The 20,372-nt window shown below is 29.9% G+C and overlaps 3 protein-coding genes across 3 annotated transcripts; 1 reads left to right on the forward strand and 2 right to left on the reverse strand.

Moving 5' to 3' along the window:
- Positions 1-252: 252 nt before the first annotated feature.
- On the reverse strand, positions 253-7,750 carry LOC114186266. The gene is made up of 14 exons (XM_028074324.1): positions 7,482-7,750; positions 7,069-7,142; positions 5,432-5,512; positions 4,922-4,997; positions 4,673-4,737; positions 3,619-3,720; positions 2,804-2,893; positions 2,658-2,732; positions 2,543-2,575; positions 2,356-2,436; positions 2,155-2,217; positions 1,800-1,862; positions 1,219-1,284; positions 253-831 (listed from the first exon to the last, which is right to left on the reverse strand). Exons 1-14 carry the CDS (start codon positions 7,522-7,524, stop codon positions 700-702), a joined length of 1,044 nt encoding a protein of 347 aa, XP_027930125.1. The 5' UTR covers positions 7,525-7,750; the 3' UTR covers positions 253-699.
- Positions 7,751-14,721: 6,971 nt separating this feature from the next.
- Positions 14,722-16,706, forward strand: LOC114186267 (probable aldo-keto reductase 2). Its single transcript, XM_028074325.1, has 5 exons — positions 14,722-15,081; positions 15,196-15,399; positions 15,600-15,772; positions 15,837-15,939; positions 16,166-16,706. Exons 1-5 carry the CDS (start codon positions 14,869-14,871, stop codon positions 16,499-16,501), a joined length of 1,029 nt encoding a protein of 342 aa, XP_027930126.1. The 5' UTR covers positions 14,722-14,868; the 3' UTR covers positions 16,502-16,706.
- Positions 16,707-16,809: 103 nt separating this feature from the next.
- LOC114186263 (probable xyloglucan galactosyltransferase GT12) lies at positions 16,810-18,743 on the reverse strand. The gene has a single exon (XM_028074320.1). It carries the CDS (start codon positions 18,598-18,600, stop codon positions 17,023-17,025), a length of 1,578 nt encoding a protein of 525 aa, XP_027930121.1. The 5' UTR covers positions 18,601-18,743; the 3' UTR covers positions 16,810-17,022.
- Positions 18,744-20,372: the final 1,629 nt, after the last annotated feature.

Here is a 20,372-nt window from a genome sequence, read left to right on the forward strand (position 1 = left end):
GTCAAATAATCATCAAATGGTGTCAAATAACATTTTTTCCTATATTGAACAATTCATACAAAAAATCAAGCACTCATGATATGCCTTAAACCGTAAAATCATTCATCAAGTAGTAATTTCTCACCGAGAATTATTTGTGTAGAAAATATTTATTAATTATTGATTTTTATATTTAAGTATGTCAGATTTGGTAAAGCACCAATATTATTTCCAACAGCTCTGTTTTGCTCTTTCCACCTTCCAAAAGAATCATTATCAAAATGCAGCAGACCTGCTAATATATCCATATAACAGAATGATCCAAACAACAAAAATGCACTTACAACGGTTTCTAAGCCGTTTTGTATAATTAGGGCTATGCGAAAATTTGTTAACAAGATTTGTATAAAATTCACATATAATAGGCTGAACAAAAGAGTTCGCGACAACTCAATGGTCACTCTTTCCTTGACCAGCTTTCCCAGTTCAATATTGGACAGATTCTTATTTAGTTTAATCCTAATGAAACTCGAGAGAAACATCTCTGCAAAATTCAATGCCCAGTCGTTTATAATCTGGCCTGGGCATACTATAATTGATGGTGCATACTTCTTTTGAACAGTCACCAACTGGTGAGGATTTTCACCCCCACCATAGGTCCAATAATCTATGGTTGTTTACTGCAGAATAAAAAAAGGAAAAAGGGACATGCTATTACTGTTAACTAGTCGAACGAGTTTGTTGGACTACTGAATCTGTGGCACTGCGGGTTCTGCTCAGAAATGGAGCATAGACGCCAGATAACCTACTCAGCCCAAACAAGCCAGAACTAGATCCATTGGTTCTACTCTCCTGAAAAGACATGCCCAGACTAACAAGGTCAACACTCAAAAACATGTATTTAAGAAAAATGTGGGTAACAGACAATAAAATCAGACAAATACCAATGTAAATTACAACTACAGACAACTGTAATCAAATGGAAGATATTTTTTTTTTATTGTGAAAGTCACATCCATAAAAATATAACTGGGTTTTCCAAGGAAAATGCATAATTTCACAAATACGAAAACAAACTTGTCAACATTTAGCCACACATCCCACAAATATGTAAAATGAAAAACCACGGTAGCAAAAAACATAGCCAAGCATCCCTAAACGAGGTAATGTGAAACAACGTTCCCACTTCACACCTCTCTAGTAAATTAATCCGAGTTAGCAAAACAGAATATTGCAAACCTGGACAGATCCACCGGAATTTGATGGAGATGGTTGATCAGTCGATACTGTTGATGGTGATCCAGCCTGTTAAGAAAACAAAAAAAATGGTAGGAAAAACTAACAATTAGCACAAGTAGTGAAGCTGTAGTAAAAGCATTCAATTAAAAGTAAAACACAGTTACAAAGACTGCACAACTTATTTGAGGGATTTGGATGAGTTGAGAGAAGAGAAAAGTGACAAAACCCCTGATGTAGAAGACTTTTATGAGAGGAAGGGATGGGGAAGTCATGACAAGGAGCACAAATAAACAAATACACCAAAAGCCACGCCCTTAATTTGGACTTGTTTATGTGATTCTTTACAAATACCAATTGCATTACTAGATTCAGAGTTTGATTGGTTGAGCAAGAGACAATAAGTTGGAATGAAGAAAAAAATATTTAAGTCATGGTCCAAACTGAAAATAAGTACATTTTTTTCCAGCTTCCCCTGTAGGCAAGTGTAACCTTCATCTCAACTCCCCTAAGGTCCACCTTCGAACCATGCAGATACTAAGACTATACATACTCGGGAAGTATAATTTCTATATCGAAGTTACCTTAGCTGATGGCGTAACAGATGGTAGCTCAAGAGACAGCCTAGACGAACCCGACTGTGAACCCTGTATAATACAGACTAGGAGTAAGCATAGGAACAATTTTCAAAGGAAGTGAACAAGCTAAAGTCTTCGGGTGGGGGTGAGGGGGCTACAATACAAAACCAAACTTGATGACTGCATTCATTCTTTAGCTTACAGCTTTATTTTCTAGGTCAATGAATAAAATATACTGTTAAACTAACAGCAAGACATCCTATAAATTTACAACATAATATACCAGCGTGTCTAATTGATAAGAACAGTTCACCCGCAGTCAAATTGCACTCATAAAATGAAAGTGGGGAAAAATGCTTACCCTGGAAGAGGGTGAAACGGGTGGCAGTTCAATGGCTGGCCTGGAAGAACTGGATGATGATGGCTATATAATAAAAACAGAAGTGTTAGCAAATTATATGGTCAAAAACCAGTAACATAATAGACCCCAAATCTGAAGTTAAGACCGCAAAGCCAAGACAAACAAATAAAAATGACATTGCAACAAACGTTTGGTTCATGCCTGGATATACTCTGTGGGTCTGCTATTTTCCAAAGTCTTGGTAAATTGACACAACATGGTCACTCCTTCGGTTGTGGCCACCTACACGGATTAAAGTTAGTAAATAATAAATCACAGATATAATATAACCAATACTCATAGCATAAAAAATTAAATTATGCAGTGACCGAAGTCAAATTGGCTATACCTGCTTCTCTTCTATTTCTTTAATTCTAGATTCCTGAGAAGAAAAGTAATCAAGCTAAGTTAAACAAGTAACAAAAAAATTAAAAGAAATAACAATATTCTAGCAATTGATTTACCAGAACACGGACTGCAACATGAACAGACTTGAAATTTCCACTTATCGTGTCTGCCTTCTGTTGAGTTACGGATATCTGTAACAGAAGATGTTCTAATGTTAAACAATGAAGAAGGAAAAACTAGAAATCATAAAATCTTTACTTACCTCCTCCCTGGTACTTTCAGTAAGGGCAGCACATTCGTCTAAATTTTCATCCAAACGGTTCATTCTTGAAGATAATTTCTTCTTTACGTCCTGAAATCATAGCAGATGACTAAATATTATTCATTCTCACTATTAGTAAAAGAACTGTTAGTATTATTCTGAATGGCCGGAGAAAGTCGGAAAAGTAATCCGACCAGAAAACAAGATTTAGAAGCATTATCTTTTATAGAGCACACAAAGTTCCATTAAAAAAAATTGTTTGAAATATAGGAAATAATATATTTTGACAATGGAAACATACTAATTTTAATGATGATAAATATTGCACTTAAAGCTGTCAGAAAATGTTTACATGAATAATATTAAACTCAAAGGCTTGAAAGAGAAATCAAGCTCAAAAATTATTTGAAAGCAGTCATAAAAGAGAGAACAAAATTAGAGTTCAGCAGGTTTACTACCAAATCTACTCACAAAAATTATATTGTCATTGATAAAAGTCCCATAATACATATCATAATATGCACTTTCAGTGTTCTAGAGGATTCGCACATGGGCTCAATATCAAAAAAATGAACAAACTAAGATCCTCATCAAGTTCATGTTTTGTATATTTTCTAGTCCACAAACATCTGAACAAATACTACATAGTTGTATTATTAAAAATATTTACTCGTTTGCTACTTGACATTTTGCTTTATACTATATAGCTATTCTACCCAAGAGACAGTTGTCATTCATTGTCATCTCTAAAAGAAAATGCCTGGTTTTGACACAATCAAAGAAGAAGAAACTATACAATAGAAAAGAAAAATTACATCAATTGTTCCATACAGCTTCCCCATCTGATTACCAATAGATGTGCAAGCGTCAGACAGACTACGTTTAGTTGCAAACATCAAATCAGGAAGCTTCCATCCCTGCAAGCACAACAAGAGTCATAAAACGGAATCACAAGAGTGGGAAATTGAAGATTTGGAGAAAGTAAGGTAATAAGATTACAGTAAGATTAATTATTAAAAAGGATAGAGAAAAAGTGAACAAGCATCCAACTTCTGGCATAAAATTCAGTTTAGACAATTTTACGCACAATGACAGACCTTTGCATAAGAGGGGACAAAACCTTTGAGAAGTTGGAGCAATAATACATGTAGATTGTTGCACTATTACTACCCAACAATTTCAATGATTTGCTCTCATAGTTTTAAGAGTTTTCACTTTTGGTATACAAACTTCGTTCCTGAACTTTTCACTCCAACTAACAATCATCTAACAGCAAGCAATGACACGATGAATTGAGCTAAAACTAAACCAGTGAAGACATTTCTAAGAAAAGAATGATAAATGTAATTTGGCTAACTTAAAAAGATTATTTGCAACAACTCAAACAAACATGAATGATTGCTATGCGAACAGGTCATAATATAAATTTTAGAAAATACCCTCTCAAAAAAGGTTTATATATTTTACAACATTGGAAAACTTTCAATCATATGCTTGACATCCATCAATGGCAGAAGCCAAAACTTCATTTTATAATCCCAATATTGCAGCATATGACACAGTCGTAGTGGGGGGACCTTCACAACTTTCCTATGGCATGAGGGTATAAACAAGAATTCAGATTCTCCAAAGCCTCTCCAGCTAGGCTTCTCTCCATCCCAAATATCAACTATCCATCACGTTCTCTAGTTACTATGTTCAATTTCAAAAGTTGAGATCATGGCTGGATCCATGTTCATATAGCAGATAGCACTTATTGAAAGCACCAATAAAAAAATTCAATTTTTATCCCTAAAAGCTCCCAACCTGAATGTATCACTACAGCATCCAGTTACTTAAATCAATGATTGAGAGAATAAAAGATATTACCTTCCACCATACGTATCCATATCCAACCACAACAATAACAACCACTGTTACATATTTTTTTCCACCTGTGCATTTCTCAAACATGTCAGAAAAGAACACTGGCGTAAAGAAAACAAGGAAACACAGGTTAACTTGTGCAAAGTATGGAGACACCCACAGGATTTGCAAACTAACACGTCAGCTTTTATTAAATTGCTGAAGAAATAAAAGGCACCCCACAAAGTGTAAAAGAAAGTAGTTAACCAGCACCTGTCCCACTTGCATTTACAATGGTGATTGATCTATCTCTAGCAAGAAGCTGTAGTTCCTGACGAAGACTGTTTACCTGTAGATGAACAGTTAGCAATTTCAATTACCCCGTATTTCTGTTTATTTACAAATACAGCATTTGTTTTTGTAGCCAACTCAAAAGGGAAATAAAAAGCCCACTTCAACTACTAAAAGTTATATCTCTTATAATATAAACTGAGAAATGTGGTCATGCTTTCATTATTCAATTCAAAGACAGGAACAATGTTTAAGGTTAGCACTTACATTATACATTTACTTACACAGAACATATTTTCATAATACAACTTAATTGCTATAAATGAGACAATTAAAAGTAAAAGATTATTGCATATTGCTCAGAACTATGTATTATAAGATTCACTAAATGATGTTCTGCATGATGCATGCAATTTAACTGAATAAAGAACTATTCCTCATTAAATTTAAATATAATGAATAACTAAAAGGCAGCAGAAACAACATGCAAACCTGAGCCATCAAAGCATCATTATATGGCAGCTTTTTAACAGCTGGAGCAGGATCACTGCTTTTGAATTGATTCAAAACAACCTGGTCAAAAAGTCTACAATCAGCAAAAAACCCGCACATTTCACTGACAATAAATGCTAGTTGAAATATACTGATTATATTGATGGATATTGAAACCAATCACTAATATAAAATAATAGCATCCAGAATATTACCGAACTTGGGATTTTAGAATATAACAAAGGTTGAAAGAATATGACTGAACTTCTCAAGTATATATGACAACCAACTGTATCCCAGCAGGTGGAATAAGCCAAGTTGACGAAGCAGGTTTCTAATGAAAAACCAAAGTTTTGGTAAAACTAATTAGAATGCTTTATTATTTAATAGTGTCTCATAACATTTTCATGTTCTTCATCTGCCTTTGTTGGTCTTCTCACATGACTAAACAACGTTGGGAAAGTTCCCACCATCACCTACTCCTCAATAGATGCAACTCCAACTGTCTTCAACAAACTAGACCTTCATCATCACTTACACATCCACCTCAGTGCTCTAAACTCAGCTCCTTTCTCTTTTTCTTCTTGATAAGTTTCCAATGATCTATTTATTCTCAATAATAGGCGTGAGCCTCTGCTGGTCTTCTCTCACTAGACAAAACAACTTGGGAAAGTTTCCATCGTCCTTTCCTAAATAGATGCTACTCCAACTGTCTCCCACAAACTTTAATTTGCAATATTACCTTACTCATCCACCTCAGGGCTCCACACCCAGATACTCTTTTTTTCTCCCTGATGACCATAAAAATTAGCAGCAAAAATTCACAACCATTCATCCAGCAAAACTTTCCTTTAGAGTTTGATAGACACCTTACAATCACATATCAAAACTTATACATGTAGTCCCCCAAAAAATGAACCCCATATGTATTACATTCTCATCAATCCCTATATCACTTTGAAGTGTACATTGTAGAATAGTGGATCTAATTCCAGAAACCTAAATCATATGACTTGGGCTCTGTCTAATCCACAATTTTCGCCATCAAAACACTTTTATCTCACATCTTCCTACATTTACATGTCATATACTTTTTCTTACTCCTACTAAGTCAAATATCCTCTGATTCCAGATGAAGTTTAGCTCAAATAAATAAAAAGCACTGTAACAATTCAAGTCAAGACAAGAACAATGGACCATGTATTCAAATAATATGATCTTAAAGCTTAGCTTGGCCAGCTTTGAAAAAATAAAACTTCAGCTAGACTTGTTTAACTTGTTCATGGATTCATTCTTGTTTAAATGAGTTAGAGTGTTATGATATCATTTTAACACATTATTTTTAATGTTTTGTTAGAATTTTGAAATACAATCCCACACCGTAACCAATTCTACCCTCCCTACCCAAATCCCCAGTTCCCGTAGCTACAGCACATACTAGGTCTCCTTGAACTTCTGCTAATTTGCACAATATCCCATACATACCAAAAGAGGAGAACCGCATTGTATATGTGAAAGAAAAACACTATAAAATTAAAAAAACAATCATAACACATTAAACACACAATTCACTAAAAGCTTACATAAGAAATAACAAAAACAACGCCAACCAGAGAAACAAACTCTCGGGAACTAACCTTGAAAGCACCGGAGACGAGACCAGAAAAGTCAGGCAGACTGCCTTCCTTAGCAATTACTGAACCAACAACACCTAAAACACAAAAGAATTTTGAATTTCAGCCAAAGGTTCTGTCTAATCCTAGCCTAAGAAACACCATGAACACACCTACGAGAACGTCACCACGTTCACTAATCCTAGCTTACAAAACACCATGCACACACCTACGAGAACGTCACCACGTTCACTAATCTCTGACATTCCAACACTCAATATACAAATGCAACACAATAACCCTACCAATAGACAAATTGTTGTTCCATAAAAAACAAAGGAACCTAAATTGCGATGGAACAAAATTTGGAATAAAGCAATTGAAATAAAAGAAAAAGAGGGAGATGATTAATTGGAGCAAGTGATGCGAGAGTGAACCTGCACCGATGAGAATGGTGAGCTTGCCGAGTGGGAGAGCCATCGCACCGCAGTGAGTCTCAGCAAGTAGCTAGCACTCTGTTGCAAAGCATTTAGAGCGAAACGCTGCGTTTGGGCTGACGATGTGATGTGAAATTGTGCGTTTAGGGTTCTTCGCTGTTTGTGTTTCCCGGTGGTGTGAATTGATCAGCGAGCCAGAAGAGACCACGAAACCCTTGGCAACCCTTGGCTATGGAAGGCACACACTGCTCCTATTTTTCCTCACTGGACCCTAGTTTTGAAGTTGTGGAAAAAATTAAATAATGGTATATTAATAGTATATTCTCTTTACTTGGGTAACAAACAATACATAAAATATAATTTAGGGTTAATAATTATAATAGTATACATTTTGTTACTCAATTATAATTATTTTGTAAGTTATTTGTGTTAGGTGTTTCCATGTTCTTTAACTTTTCACCTCCGTAAATACATACGCGGTGCATGTGTTTATGATTTTTTTAATATTATATCAGTAGGTGATGATATTGTAATATTATTAAGTTAATATATAAATTAGATATATAAACTAAAATTATATTTATTAAGAATAAAATAAAATATATTAGAATAAATGAAAAAATAACCATTGATAAATAAAGAAATAAAAAAAATAGAGATCCGATCTTATAAAAAAATTTGTAAAATATAACGGTCAACTTTTAAAAAATTAATAAATTATTAAATTTAAAGAATAAATTTGATATTTTAAAATGTAAATACGAAAGGGGGAATTCCTCTATATTTTGTCGTAGATTATAAAAAGGTTAGAAATATGGAATCTCTTGATTATAATATTTGTTAAAATAGACGACATTGTTTTGATGTTTTGTCATCATTTTTCAGTGCATACATATAATATTTAATCGGCAGCTAAACTAAACAAAAGAGATGTGAAAATGAAATAAAAGTGAATAGAAACTTAACATTGGCAAAAAAGCCTAACTTAATATTTATTTATTTTTAATTTTATTTATTTATTTATCTTATAATTTATATCTATGTATAAAGGATTTTTTTCATATTTACTTTTCAAATTTATCTATAAATAAAACAAATTTAAATGAAAATTATTATTTTATTATTTTTACTATTTTTAAAATTTAATCGTTTTTTTCAATTTAATAAATTTTATCATTTTTTCATTTTTTCATTATAAAATTATTTATAAATAAAATTAATTTACAATAAAATTATAAAAATTATTTACTTTTAGTTTTATAATCATAATAATAATTCATTTTTTTATAAAAAAATAACTATACATATGTGTGTAATATGTTTTTATTAATTTATATATTATATTATATAAAAGACATTCATTTTTCTAATGTATATTTTTTTTTCAAATTTATCCTTTAGTAAGTTAATGTTTATAATTATAATAAAATATAAAATGTTATCTGCAAAAACTATATATAATATAAAAAATAGTTTTTCTGATTATGTATTATTTTTCCAAGCTTACCTTTTACTACGTTGGTATTTATATTTATAATAAAATATAAAACTATCTACAAAATAAATAAAAATTATCTAAATAATATAATAAAAATATTTATATTTAGTTTTATAATTTTAATTTTATTATTTTTTATTATCATTTAAAAAATAACATACACGAAAAATATGTTTTTACTAATATTCTTTTAATAGTAACTAACGAAAACACATACATTATTATTGCGTCTGTCTTTGTAATTTTTGTATAAGGTTGAGTTAAGATTAATAATATTTATTTCTGGAATATATAATTAAATTTTAAAATAATTGTTAAAAGACAAAATAATTTGTTAATAACGGTTAAAGGTGAAATATTTATAAAAAAATTAATTTTTAAATTAATAATTAAGGGTAAAATTAGAATAATGAAATGTGAAAATAAAATAAGGAATCTTCTTTATATATTGTTGTAGATAAATATAAAAAATTAACTCTTTTGTATTTGTTGAAATAAAAAATAATTATTAGATTTAAAAAAATATGTTCATAAGAAATAGTTTTGAAATAAATAACTTCCGTAATTTTGTTATAGATAGTGGATTGAGTCTTACAAAAATTAACTAAAAACGCAAAGGATAATTTATTTAATAAACTGTGTATATTAAAAACTATGGTTATAAACTGTTATAAAAAAATAATCTTTATTAATATGTACAGATAAAAAATGAATTGTTTTTTTTATTAAATATTAAACCAAAACTTAAACCTATCATTAAGATAGAGAAATAAGATGATTAAGCTTTAGAACTTTGTTTCTCTTTTGTTGAAGATCGTGGTGTTTAGGTTTGAATAATAGTAAAAAAGCATCGCGTTATCTCAATTGATAATAAATATTTAATTAAAATATATAAAAATTATGAATATTCAATAAAACAAAATTTAAGAAAATTTAACCAAAAACATTTAAATTTATGAATAAGTTAATTTTAGAATTAAATATATTTTTAATTTATATATTTATATACCGAATTAGAATTTGTGTTTTTGAAAATTTTATATAGAATTTATTTGTATACTTTCATAATACTTTAAATACATCTTTTAAAAGCATTAATTTTTAGGTGACATAGCTAATAGTCATGCTGATTGCATTAAAATGTATAATTTGTGACTGATACATGTCAGCTACATGTAATTTAAACAAAATGAGTTTTCTATTATTTTTTTTTTATATATTATTTTTTCTTTTGGTTTTATATGACATATTTCATGTATTACTAAAATTTACACATAATTTTTATATAAACGTTTAAATGAAGATGAATTTCAGTTTTGCATGGAAGTTAAAAAGCTAAAAACATCCATAGAAAAAATATGTTTTTATTAATCATAAAATATCAATATTTAACTCACAATGTAACATTAGCAAAAATATGTCCACAAATTCAATGTAATATCAGAAAAAAATTTACTTGGTCATTATAATGGAGGTTGAATTCTTTTGTAAAAATTCAACATTTATTTAGTATGCATGTTAAAGGACTAAAAAGTGCATGTTTCTTAAAACATAATGTATCATCTATATGAATAACATAATAGCAAATGCTACAAAAATGATTGCATATGATAAAGTTAATCAATTATGGGTGTCATGCAACAAAATATTTGTTTCGTTGTCCTTTTCACGCAGTAAATAAAGACTAAGGAAAACAACATTAAATCCAATTATATAACTTGTCAAAACGTGTTTCCATTGAAAAATCTTTTTTGACAATCTTATGGATTATGTTTTGACAATTAAATTTTATAATAAAAAATTGAATTAAATATGTTTTTAATTCATCGGCTTACATGAAAAATTGAATTTCATTTATATATTTTAACGATGAAGTACGTTATCCAGAATTAACAGAAAAAAAATATAAAATAAAAGAAAAAAAAAACAAAATAAATAAATAAAAAAAATTACACGTAACCTTTTAATTCAATTAACATGTTCATTAAACACATCACTTAATATTAACGTTATTGATTTTGAAATACTTCATGCATCACTTAAATATAAAAATGTTTTATATAAATTTTAAAATATTGACGAATCCTAATTTCACGTATATTTAGTACAAAAATAAAAGAAAAAACTTGATTAACCCTAAATTTAAATTAGACCATATTTTTATTTTTTATATATAAACGTATATATAAACGCGTAACTAACGACAAAATACAATAACAATATCACCTTAATTGATGACAAAATAAACAACAAAAATTCAATTAAGAAATATACAAAATTTAGATACTCAATAAAATAGATAATTATAACATTGAAACTTTAAATTGTGATTCTCAATAAAAATACTAAAGTTTATCATTAACTTCAAATTTAATTAACAGCGTAATGTTATTATTGTGTAATTATGGAATTATTTATGAATAAATAGGTTAACTAAGTAAAACCTCTAAAAGAAATTGAAATTATAAAATTCTATTATATAATCAATAAATTATTTAAAAACAAATCATTTTTAATTTCACCTAGAAAAAAAGTAAAAATTGCATTTTTTATTTTTTTTCTGTTTTTTCTCTTTACGTTCTCTTACCTTCTTAACTTTAGGTATTGTTCCTCTATTAATTCAAAATACATTCATTTTGATATATTAAAAAATTAATATTTTTTGAAATATCAAAATCAATGTATATCCGAAGATACGATACAACAACAAATAAAAAATTAATAAAAAATTTAAATTTACTTTAGTTTGAGCATAATCGACTTGACTAAGACAAAGAAATTGTTGGAATAATTATTATTTGACAAAAGTATTTTCTATTAATGTTAATATAAGTTATTTTTTTATTTGAATTATTATAATTATATTTTGTTTATACCATTCATGTATCTAGTTCAATACTAGTATATTTCATGGTTAATGCTAAAGATGTTTTTTTAGACATAAACTAACTTTTTTCAATAGATGTCTATTGTATTTTGTTTTTCAATTATACTAAGAGCATAAAAAATAGTTAAAAGTGAAAGTGAAATCTGAAGTGAAGTTTGAACATTTTATTATTCAAATATCGAGCTTATAAGTAGAAAAAACAAATGATTATAGTTTTATTTTGTAATAATAGTTATTTTTATAAATTGTTATATTTTTTTCCTTCTTTAACTTTCTATGAGATTTTTATCAACCTATTAATCTTTTTAAATATCAATGACCATCACAGAGATTTAAGTTACAGTTGAACAATCATAGTCAATCAAAATTTTTTTTTGAATAAGTTTATCTTTACTGTTTTTCTTGAGTCAGTTTTTTAAGTTTTGCATGGATGGGTGGATAGTTGTTGTATGTGACTCAAAAGAATTTAAGATGAATATTTCTTTATCTAAGATTATTAGAATGTGTTCATATATATATATATATATATATATATATATATATATATATATATATATATATATATATATTGTTGATTAAATGAGATGTTGATTTAGATATTAGGTTTGAAAAAGTAATGTTTGTCTCGTTAATTGCTAAATTAAATGAAAAGTTGTTAAGGATTACTTTATACATGTTATGTTTTATAGGTTGTGATAGAATTAATGAATTATTCTTGTAATGATGAATTAAATCGACTTTTGGAAATGAAAATTGTCTTCAAGAAAGGGTTCTTCGGTGTCGCTCAAAGAGAGGTTTACCACATGGAGAAGAACGAAAAGGTTAGCAAACTCTATGTATACAAACTATTCCAAATAAATATTTTAATAAGAAATATAAGAACAAAGAAAATGAAGGCAAAAAGTGAATATAAAAGATGCAAAGAAGTTGAATATAATAGAAAGGCAGTTGGCTAGTGTACTATGTACTGGCCACCAAACCTAGACGTACTCGATACATAATATACATTGACGACTACATGACAGATGGACTAACACTATGTTGGCTAGGTCAACCCACATGACAAATATTGACGAAGTTAAAATTATGGTTAAAATATGATTGATTGAGTGATGATCCAAGATTAATCAAAGTAAAAAACTACATTGATCATGCTTATTCATTCAGGTGTATTTAGGTATGTAAAAACAACTTTCAATAAAAAAGGACATGATTTTATTATTAAAAATGTGAAATGTTATAATTATATAAAAAATGGGTCCTATTGCCAAGTATTATAGGCAACCAAATTCAATAAAAGATGAAGTCCAAATGGCTTGAGAAGAGGAGGATGTCTTAAAATAAGTTATATTAATTTATGGTGACCACCACCAAGCAAAGTCAAAGAAAAAAAATTGTTGGTATATATGACTACAAGATGTTCGCTATATATGTGACATAAGGAAATATTGTTTTGAAAACCTTGATGCACCTATTAAGAGTAAATAGAGAAGGTGATACTATTAGGATTTGAAGAGGCCATTTCAAAAACTTGTAATTGATATTAAAGAGGTATTTGCACAAATCGCTTGAATTCAAACAATATTTAATCCACCCAAAAAGCATAATATAAAAATAAAGATGTTTATTAACAAACATGTAATAAACTTATCAAAGAACTTTATAATCGTGATAGGAATAAACATATTGAAAATAAAGTCCACCATATAATAAATAAAGTAAATGAGAAGTTGTAAATGTTTTTATTAAGTCGGCAAAAGGAGAGAATTTCAAAATTTTGAGAGATAAGTTAAATTTTTCATATTAAAAACTGATTCGAGAGGAAATATTGAAATGTAATTCAATTCCAAACTTATCTTATCTATGTGAAGAGTGCATGAAACACAATTTCTGTGTAACATCAAGGACATTGTGCTTTTCACAAAAGTTACTTTATTTGTTCTTTTTATTATTCCATTCCATTAGCATCACAACATATAGATAACATCAATGCCTAATAATAACATTTTGTCGGGACTCTACTTTCAACAAATTTCAAAATGAGAAAACTGTTTGAGTTGTAAAACCTTTTGAGGTGTTCATTATTTCAAAGGGTCACGTGTTTTTTGTGCATATGTGTTTTACTAAAACAACTTCGATACGTTTTCTCTCATCTCAAATAATACAAAAATTTAAGGGTTAAATATATTTTTGTCCCCTTAAAATTTAGAATTAGTTTGTCTTTGAAATTTTAGACCAATTTAGTCATTTATTTTTAAAAATGTGTAAATTTAATATTTTTAACCAAATTTTATTAAGTTTATCTGACATTTCAAACACGATTTACGATAATATTTGAGCTAATATTAAAGAGAAAATATGTCAAAAGGTGTAAACATTTTAAATATTAACATGAAATGCGCTTGAAACGTCACATAAACTAAAATTTGGTTAAAAAAACTAAATTCACGCATGTCTAAAGATGAAAGATTAAATTGATTTAAAATTTCGAAAAGAAACTAATTCAAAATTTCACTGAAACTTGAAGGAGCAATCACATATTTTTATTTTTATTAAGACAAATATCCAAAATACTTTTCCTACTAACTTTAAAATATTTAAACAATACTTTTTTTAAAAGGACTTAATGTAAAAGAAATATATTTTTTTCTTCAATAGAAACTAAATTAAGCGAAGAGAAAAGAAAATTAAAAACAAACAAATTATAGACTTTAATGTAAAACCCAAATTAATAATGAAGCTTCAAAGTACATGTTTGAAATAATGTAATGTCCTGGACCACACATTTACTTAGACCTACGAGAAGGACAGTGGATGAGACAAGTGCATGAAGCACAACCTTTTGTAGGGTCCGTAGAATAATTTAATCTTTCTGGAATGGTCATATAAGGGACTCCGCCATAGTTAAAACCAATTCAAGTTCTTCAAAGCAAGCAGAAACAGTGGAGTTATAGTGTTGCGGTAGAGGAAGAAGAATCGGTGAGAGCATCATCATCAGAGTGATGGCGAGAGTGGGTAGAATGAAGCTGGGTTCTCAAGGGTTGGAGGTGTCTGTGCAGGGACTGGGGTGCATGGGAATGTCTTCGAACTATGGTCCTGCTAAGCCAGAACCTGATATGATTGCTCTTATTCACCATGCTGTTCAAAGTGGTGTAACTTTTCTTGACAGTGCTGACATCTACGGCCCTTACACCAACGAAGTCCTGTTAGGAAAGGTTCATTCTTTAAGCTGTTTGATAAGCAATGTTACCGTTTTTCTCTCTTATTGTTGTTGCTATGAAATGATATGATAAAATGATGTGTGCATATTATGTGTTTGATTATTGCAGGCTCTGAAGGAAGGGTGGAGAGATAAGGTTGAATTGGCTACCAAGTTTGCAATCAGAGTCACACCAGAAGGGAAAAAGGAGATACGTGGTGATCCAGAATATGTGAGGTCTGCTTGTGAGGACAGCTTGAAGAGACTTGAGGTCGATTGCATTGATCTCTATTACCAACATCGAGTTGATACTCGTGTTCCTATTGAAGTCACGGTTTCACCCTCTCTCTGTGCTTCGTTCTATTTATCTTTTCTTTGGGTGTGACATATTAATAACATGCTTGTAGGAAATTTTAAACTCTCCTATGTATTTTGACATCATGAAACTGGTGTTTGACATGAGATATAATATAACCATTTGTTCACATATGTATAAGGACAACCTATGATGACTTCAAGTTTTTGCATTGTAAGGTTGGGGAGCTTAAGAAACTTGTTGAGGAGGGAAAGGTAAAATATATTGGTCTGTCTGAGGCTTCAGCTTCAACCATCAGAAGAGCACATGCAGTTCATCCGATAACAGCAGTGCAGTTGGAGTGGTCGCTATGGTCAAGAGATGTTGAAGAAGAAATAGTTCCAACTTGCAGGTATGAATTAATAATATACATTATATCAAACAGTTCTCTTTCTGACTCAACTTTTACTTCTCAGGGAACTTGGCATCGGAATTGTTGCATATAGTCCTCTTGGGCGAGGATTCTTTTCATCAGGAACAAAGTTGCTTGAGAATTTGGCACCGGATGATTCCCGGAAGGTTTGTGAATTACTTGTAGATGGGTTTATATATTTCATACAGAGGTCGTAGTTATTGAAAGATCGCGGTTTTAGATATCACTTATAAAATATTTGACACCACTTTTAATCCAAAACTTTAAGAAAATGATGTTATGAATCTTTAATTTTTTATATAGTGATTAACTTTTTCTGTTTTATTTTACGTGAGATTTTTTGACTATTCCCAACATAATCTTCTATTGCAGTTTTTGCCCAGATTCAAACCTGGAAATGTAGAGCATAATAACATCATATTTGAGAAGGTTAAGGAACTGGCTACAAAAAAGGGATGTACTACATCTCAACTTGCGCTGGCCTGGGTTCATCACCAAGGAAACGACGTGTGTCCAATACCTGGAACAACAAAAATTGAGAACTTTAATGATAACCTTGGGGCTCTGTCTGTGAAACTAACACCAGAAGAAATAGCAGAACTTGAGTCCTTTGCTGCTGAAGATATCAAGGGTGGTAGATACATGGAAGGGGCAAATACATGGAAGACTGGTCATACTCCACCACTTTCTTCTTGGAAAACTGCATAATCACTGCATTACTTAATGCTTGTACTATTGAGTACCTTGTGCATTTGCTGCTTAAATAATTTTATCTCTTTCGAACTCTTCTAGTTTCTAGCAGCAGCTGGTGTATTTTCAAGTGGTTTGAATGAACTCTGTCGTATGATTCCATATTGCTTCACTTGTGTACAAGTTCAGCGGAAATGAGTTTATATAAATAAATGTTCTGAAATTCTTAACAACAGTAAAATCTATACAGATAACTAACAAGGTTTTTTTGTCAACCGTAAAATCTATACACACACATACTCACAACAGTATAGTACCCAGAACATGACCGTATTATTAGAGTTAAGATCAAACCTTCGCGTTAAAAATGAATGAATAGCTGTGAAATATTGTACAAAGAGGATATATCTATTCTCAAAATCAAAGTGAAAAAAAATAAAAAATGAGGCTAAATAGCAACATCTTCTGCCTGCAACACCTTCTTCCCAAGTTCTGATTCAAAATAGTGCTTCAAAATCCATGTGGAAGAATGCCACACACTAGGAACTGGAATCATTGACTTTTGTAGTGTCCCTTTTTATGGCTTCTATTCTCCCAAGAATTCCCTTAACTGCTATATCAAATGCATCTTCAACAGTCTCTAATCTAGAACTTGGATAACGATATATTATTCTTGGAATAAGCCTTATGATCTCCTTTTTCATAGCCAACACTTGACGTCTTGGAACTCTAGACAATCTCTCATTGATGATTACCCTCTTCTGTGTGACATCTGTTACTGGTATATATACAGAGTAGCTAGAAGCATTTTTGGGTAAATGCCAGAAATATTGGTTATATGCTGAGTTTGGATCAAAGAAAACAGGAATGCAACCAGCTAGAATAGAGTCAAAAGTTGATCTTCTGGTGAATGAATCCCCCGGAGGCTGGATACAGAAAACTGAGCTTTGAAACACCTTTGTGACTTGCACAGGATCATTGCAGTTGTTATGATGATGACTATCATGACAATTCAGAAATCTGCAACTCCTAGAGGATTGACATTGTTTGATTATCTCATTTCTGATGGAGGATGACAATGAATTAGAATCAGGCCTTGGAGCACCTACAAAAGAAAACAAGTAAGGCCTTTTCACATTTCTCATTTTCTTCTGCCACTGAAAAATCTCCCTCTCCTTGGTGGGGTGAAAGTAAGTTGGATATGGGATAGGAAACTCATTTTCCTTTGAACCAGCAGATTCTATTAGCAGAATTGACATGTTTTTTGCTTCTGGCAAAAGCATTAGTTTGTTGCCCCAATCATCATTGCTATCTGTTACTCTCCTGAAGTCCCAGCTAATTCTCCCTCCAACTATGAAATGATCCCTACCCCACATTCTCTTCCATTCTGGTTGTTGTGCCAGCCACTTCACAAGTTCTTTTGGTGAAGCATCTCTTGTTGAAACATTGAATCCACCCCAAAGGTACTGACCAACATCAAGCCCAGCATAATATGGCACATATATAGCAGAAGCCAGAGAAGAATCCTTGGTTAAGCACTTGTAGTGCTTCATTGTGTTATGAAAAATAACTTCAAGTGAGAATTGGTTAGTTGCATACCAGTTTTCCTTCAGCAGAACCTTCTCCTTTGATTTCTCAGTAACCTTAGGTCCAAGGCCTAAGTTGTTCATGTAAGGGCACATATCAAACCACCTCATCAGAGAGTGACAACCCTTCACTAAATCCTCATTGAACCTGCTACCAAGATCATGAACATAGATATATTTGCCTGAACAAGAATCCAAATTTCTTGATACAGGATTTGCAACAACTCCAACATTGCTTCTCTTATGAACTTCACCTTGTGCTGCAGGAATTGCAGATACATCGTTTTGATTTGCATGGATTCTTTTCTCAGTACAATCGCCAGTTTCGTTAAAAGTGGAAGAAGAATTTGAAGGTTCAGCCATCATGGTGTGCCTCTGAGCATGGTGTGTACCATTCATGTGGAAAATTAAAAACTCCATGCCACGATCACAGACAGACACATAATAATCCAACAGAAGCAATGAGAAACAGAACATAAAGGATATTAGAAACACAAACCGTAGGTTATCAAAGAACTTAGGCTTGTCCATGTTCTGTGTTTGGCCTTTTTGACATTCAGTGAAAGAACATTTTTTTTTTCTGAGGGATTATGAAATGCAAAGTTTATGTAGGAATGAATGCTAATATGGAAAGAAAAAAAAAAAAAAAAAGGAAAGAAAGGAAAGAACGTAACTTTTGGCTTCAAAAAATCATTAATGAATATTAATTTTCCTTTTCTGCATTAAAGGGAAGGACTGAATAACAATGGAAAGTAATTAAAGTCTTAAGATTTAATTCAAGAAGCCATTAAAGGAATGAAATCATTGAACAGATCAAAAACCATAAACTTGCCATTTCATATGTATTGATGAGAAAAGATGATGTGCTGCACAACGTGTGCATTTGATGCATTATGATTTAGATTGTATTAATGGTGTGAGACTGAAACTGAAACTGAAACTGATACTGATACTAATATTGACTCATATATATGTTAATTTTTCTGATTTCCCTTTGAATATTACTTATGGAGAAGTTTTAATCAAATACACTTCCGACAACTGTAGAAAATCTTAGTTGTGTGTGTGAATGAATATAACTTCCTGGTTTACTATTTTCTTATTCAAATATATAATATATGTTTTATTATCAAATTAATATTTTCTATCCTTTTAGGTAATTATTTAATGTTTTTGGCATATTCCTTATTCATTTTGATATCAAATCAATAATTGTTCACTTAATTAACCATTTAATGTTAAATTAATAGGTAACGTAATATGATTAAGCGAATTTATATTTAGTTTTGGCATTATATCAAAAGATAATCTGAATATTTTTATTAAAAAGTTGATTCCAGATTATAATTTTTTTTTGCTTTAGTTATACAGAATAAGATATATCTCATTTAAAAAAATTTATGTTATCAGAATTAATACATTTTAAGATATGGTCTCTATAATGCTTTTGTTTTATTTGTCATTATGTACACATTCTATTCTTCTTTTCTAATTCCTTGCCTTATATATTATCTTTCTTGGATATTCTACACATATAAAACTTTTCAAGTAGATATAAATAAATCCTAGCATTCCAATCATAATTTTAGAATAATGATCGAGCTTAAACAAGAATAAAAGGAAGATTTTTGTTATTTGTTTGAATAAAATAATTTGAAACTTTGTATATAATAACGTCTTTCTTGGTAATTAGCGAAACACAGATGCGTTCTATTTTTTATTTTTTATAAAAATTTGAATTAAAATTAATAAAAATTATATAATTAATTTTAATTAAATTTTAAAATAATTGTTAAATATAAAATTAGAAAAATAAAATATATATACAAAAATAAATTTTAAAGAAACTGTTAAGACATTTTTTATAAATAATAGTTAAAAGTAAATTATTAATAAAATAATTAATTTTTAAAATAATAATTAAAATTAAAATTAAAATAATAAAATACAAAAAAAATATATCTCTTTATATTTTATTATAGATTATTTTAATTTCTTATAATTTTTTTATATATTAACTTGTCGATAAAATCTTCGTAATCTTACCTTTGACTTTACTCCAAGTTTCGTTTAGGTCCATATTATTATTATTTTTCTGTCGTAAATATTGTTAAAATTCATTACTTTTTTTAGTTAATTTTTTATTGACAATATTTTATTTTATTTTTCTGGGTATCAAACAAAAAAAATCCTCATTTATTTTTTTAATATTAAAATGATTCCGTCAATATTAATTTGAATGAAATATCTACGTGTCATCATTATTATAATAGAATGATATTTTATTACTTAAACCAGTCTTT

The sequence above is a fragment of the Vigna unguiculata genome, chromosome 5 (genome assembly GCF_004118075.2).
Source record: "Vigna unguiculata cultivar IT97K-499-35 chromosome 5, ASM411807v1, whole genome shotgun sequence".
Lineage (NCBI taxonomy): Eukaryota > Viridiplantae > Streptophyta > Magnoliopsida > Fabales > Fabaceae > Vigna > Vigna unguiculata.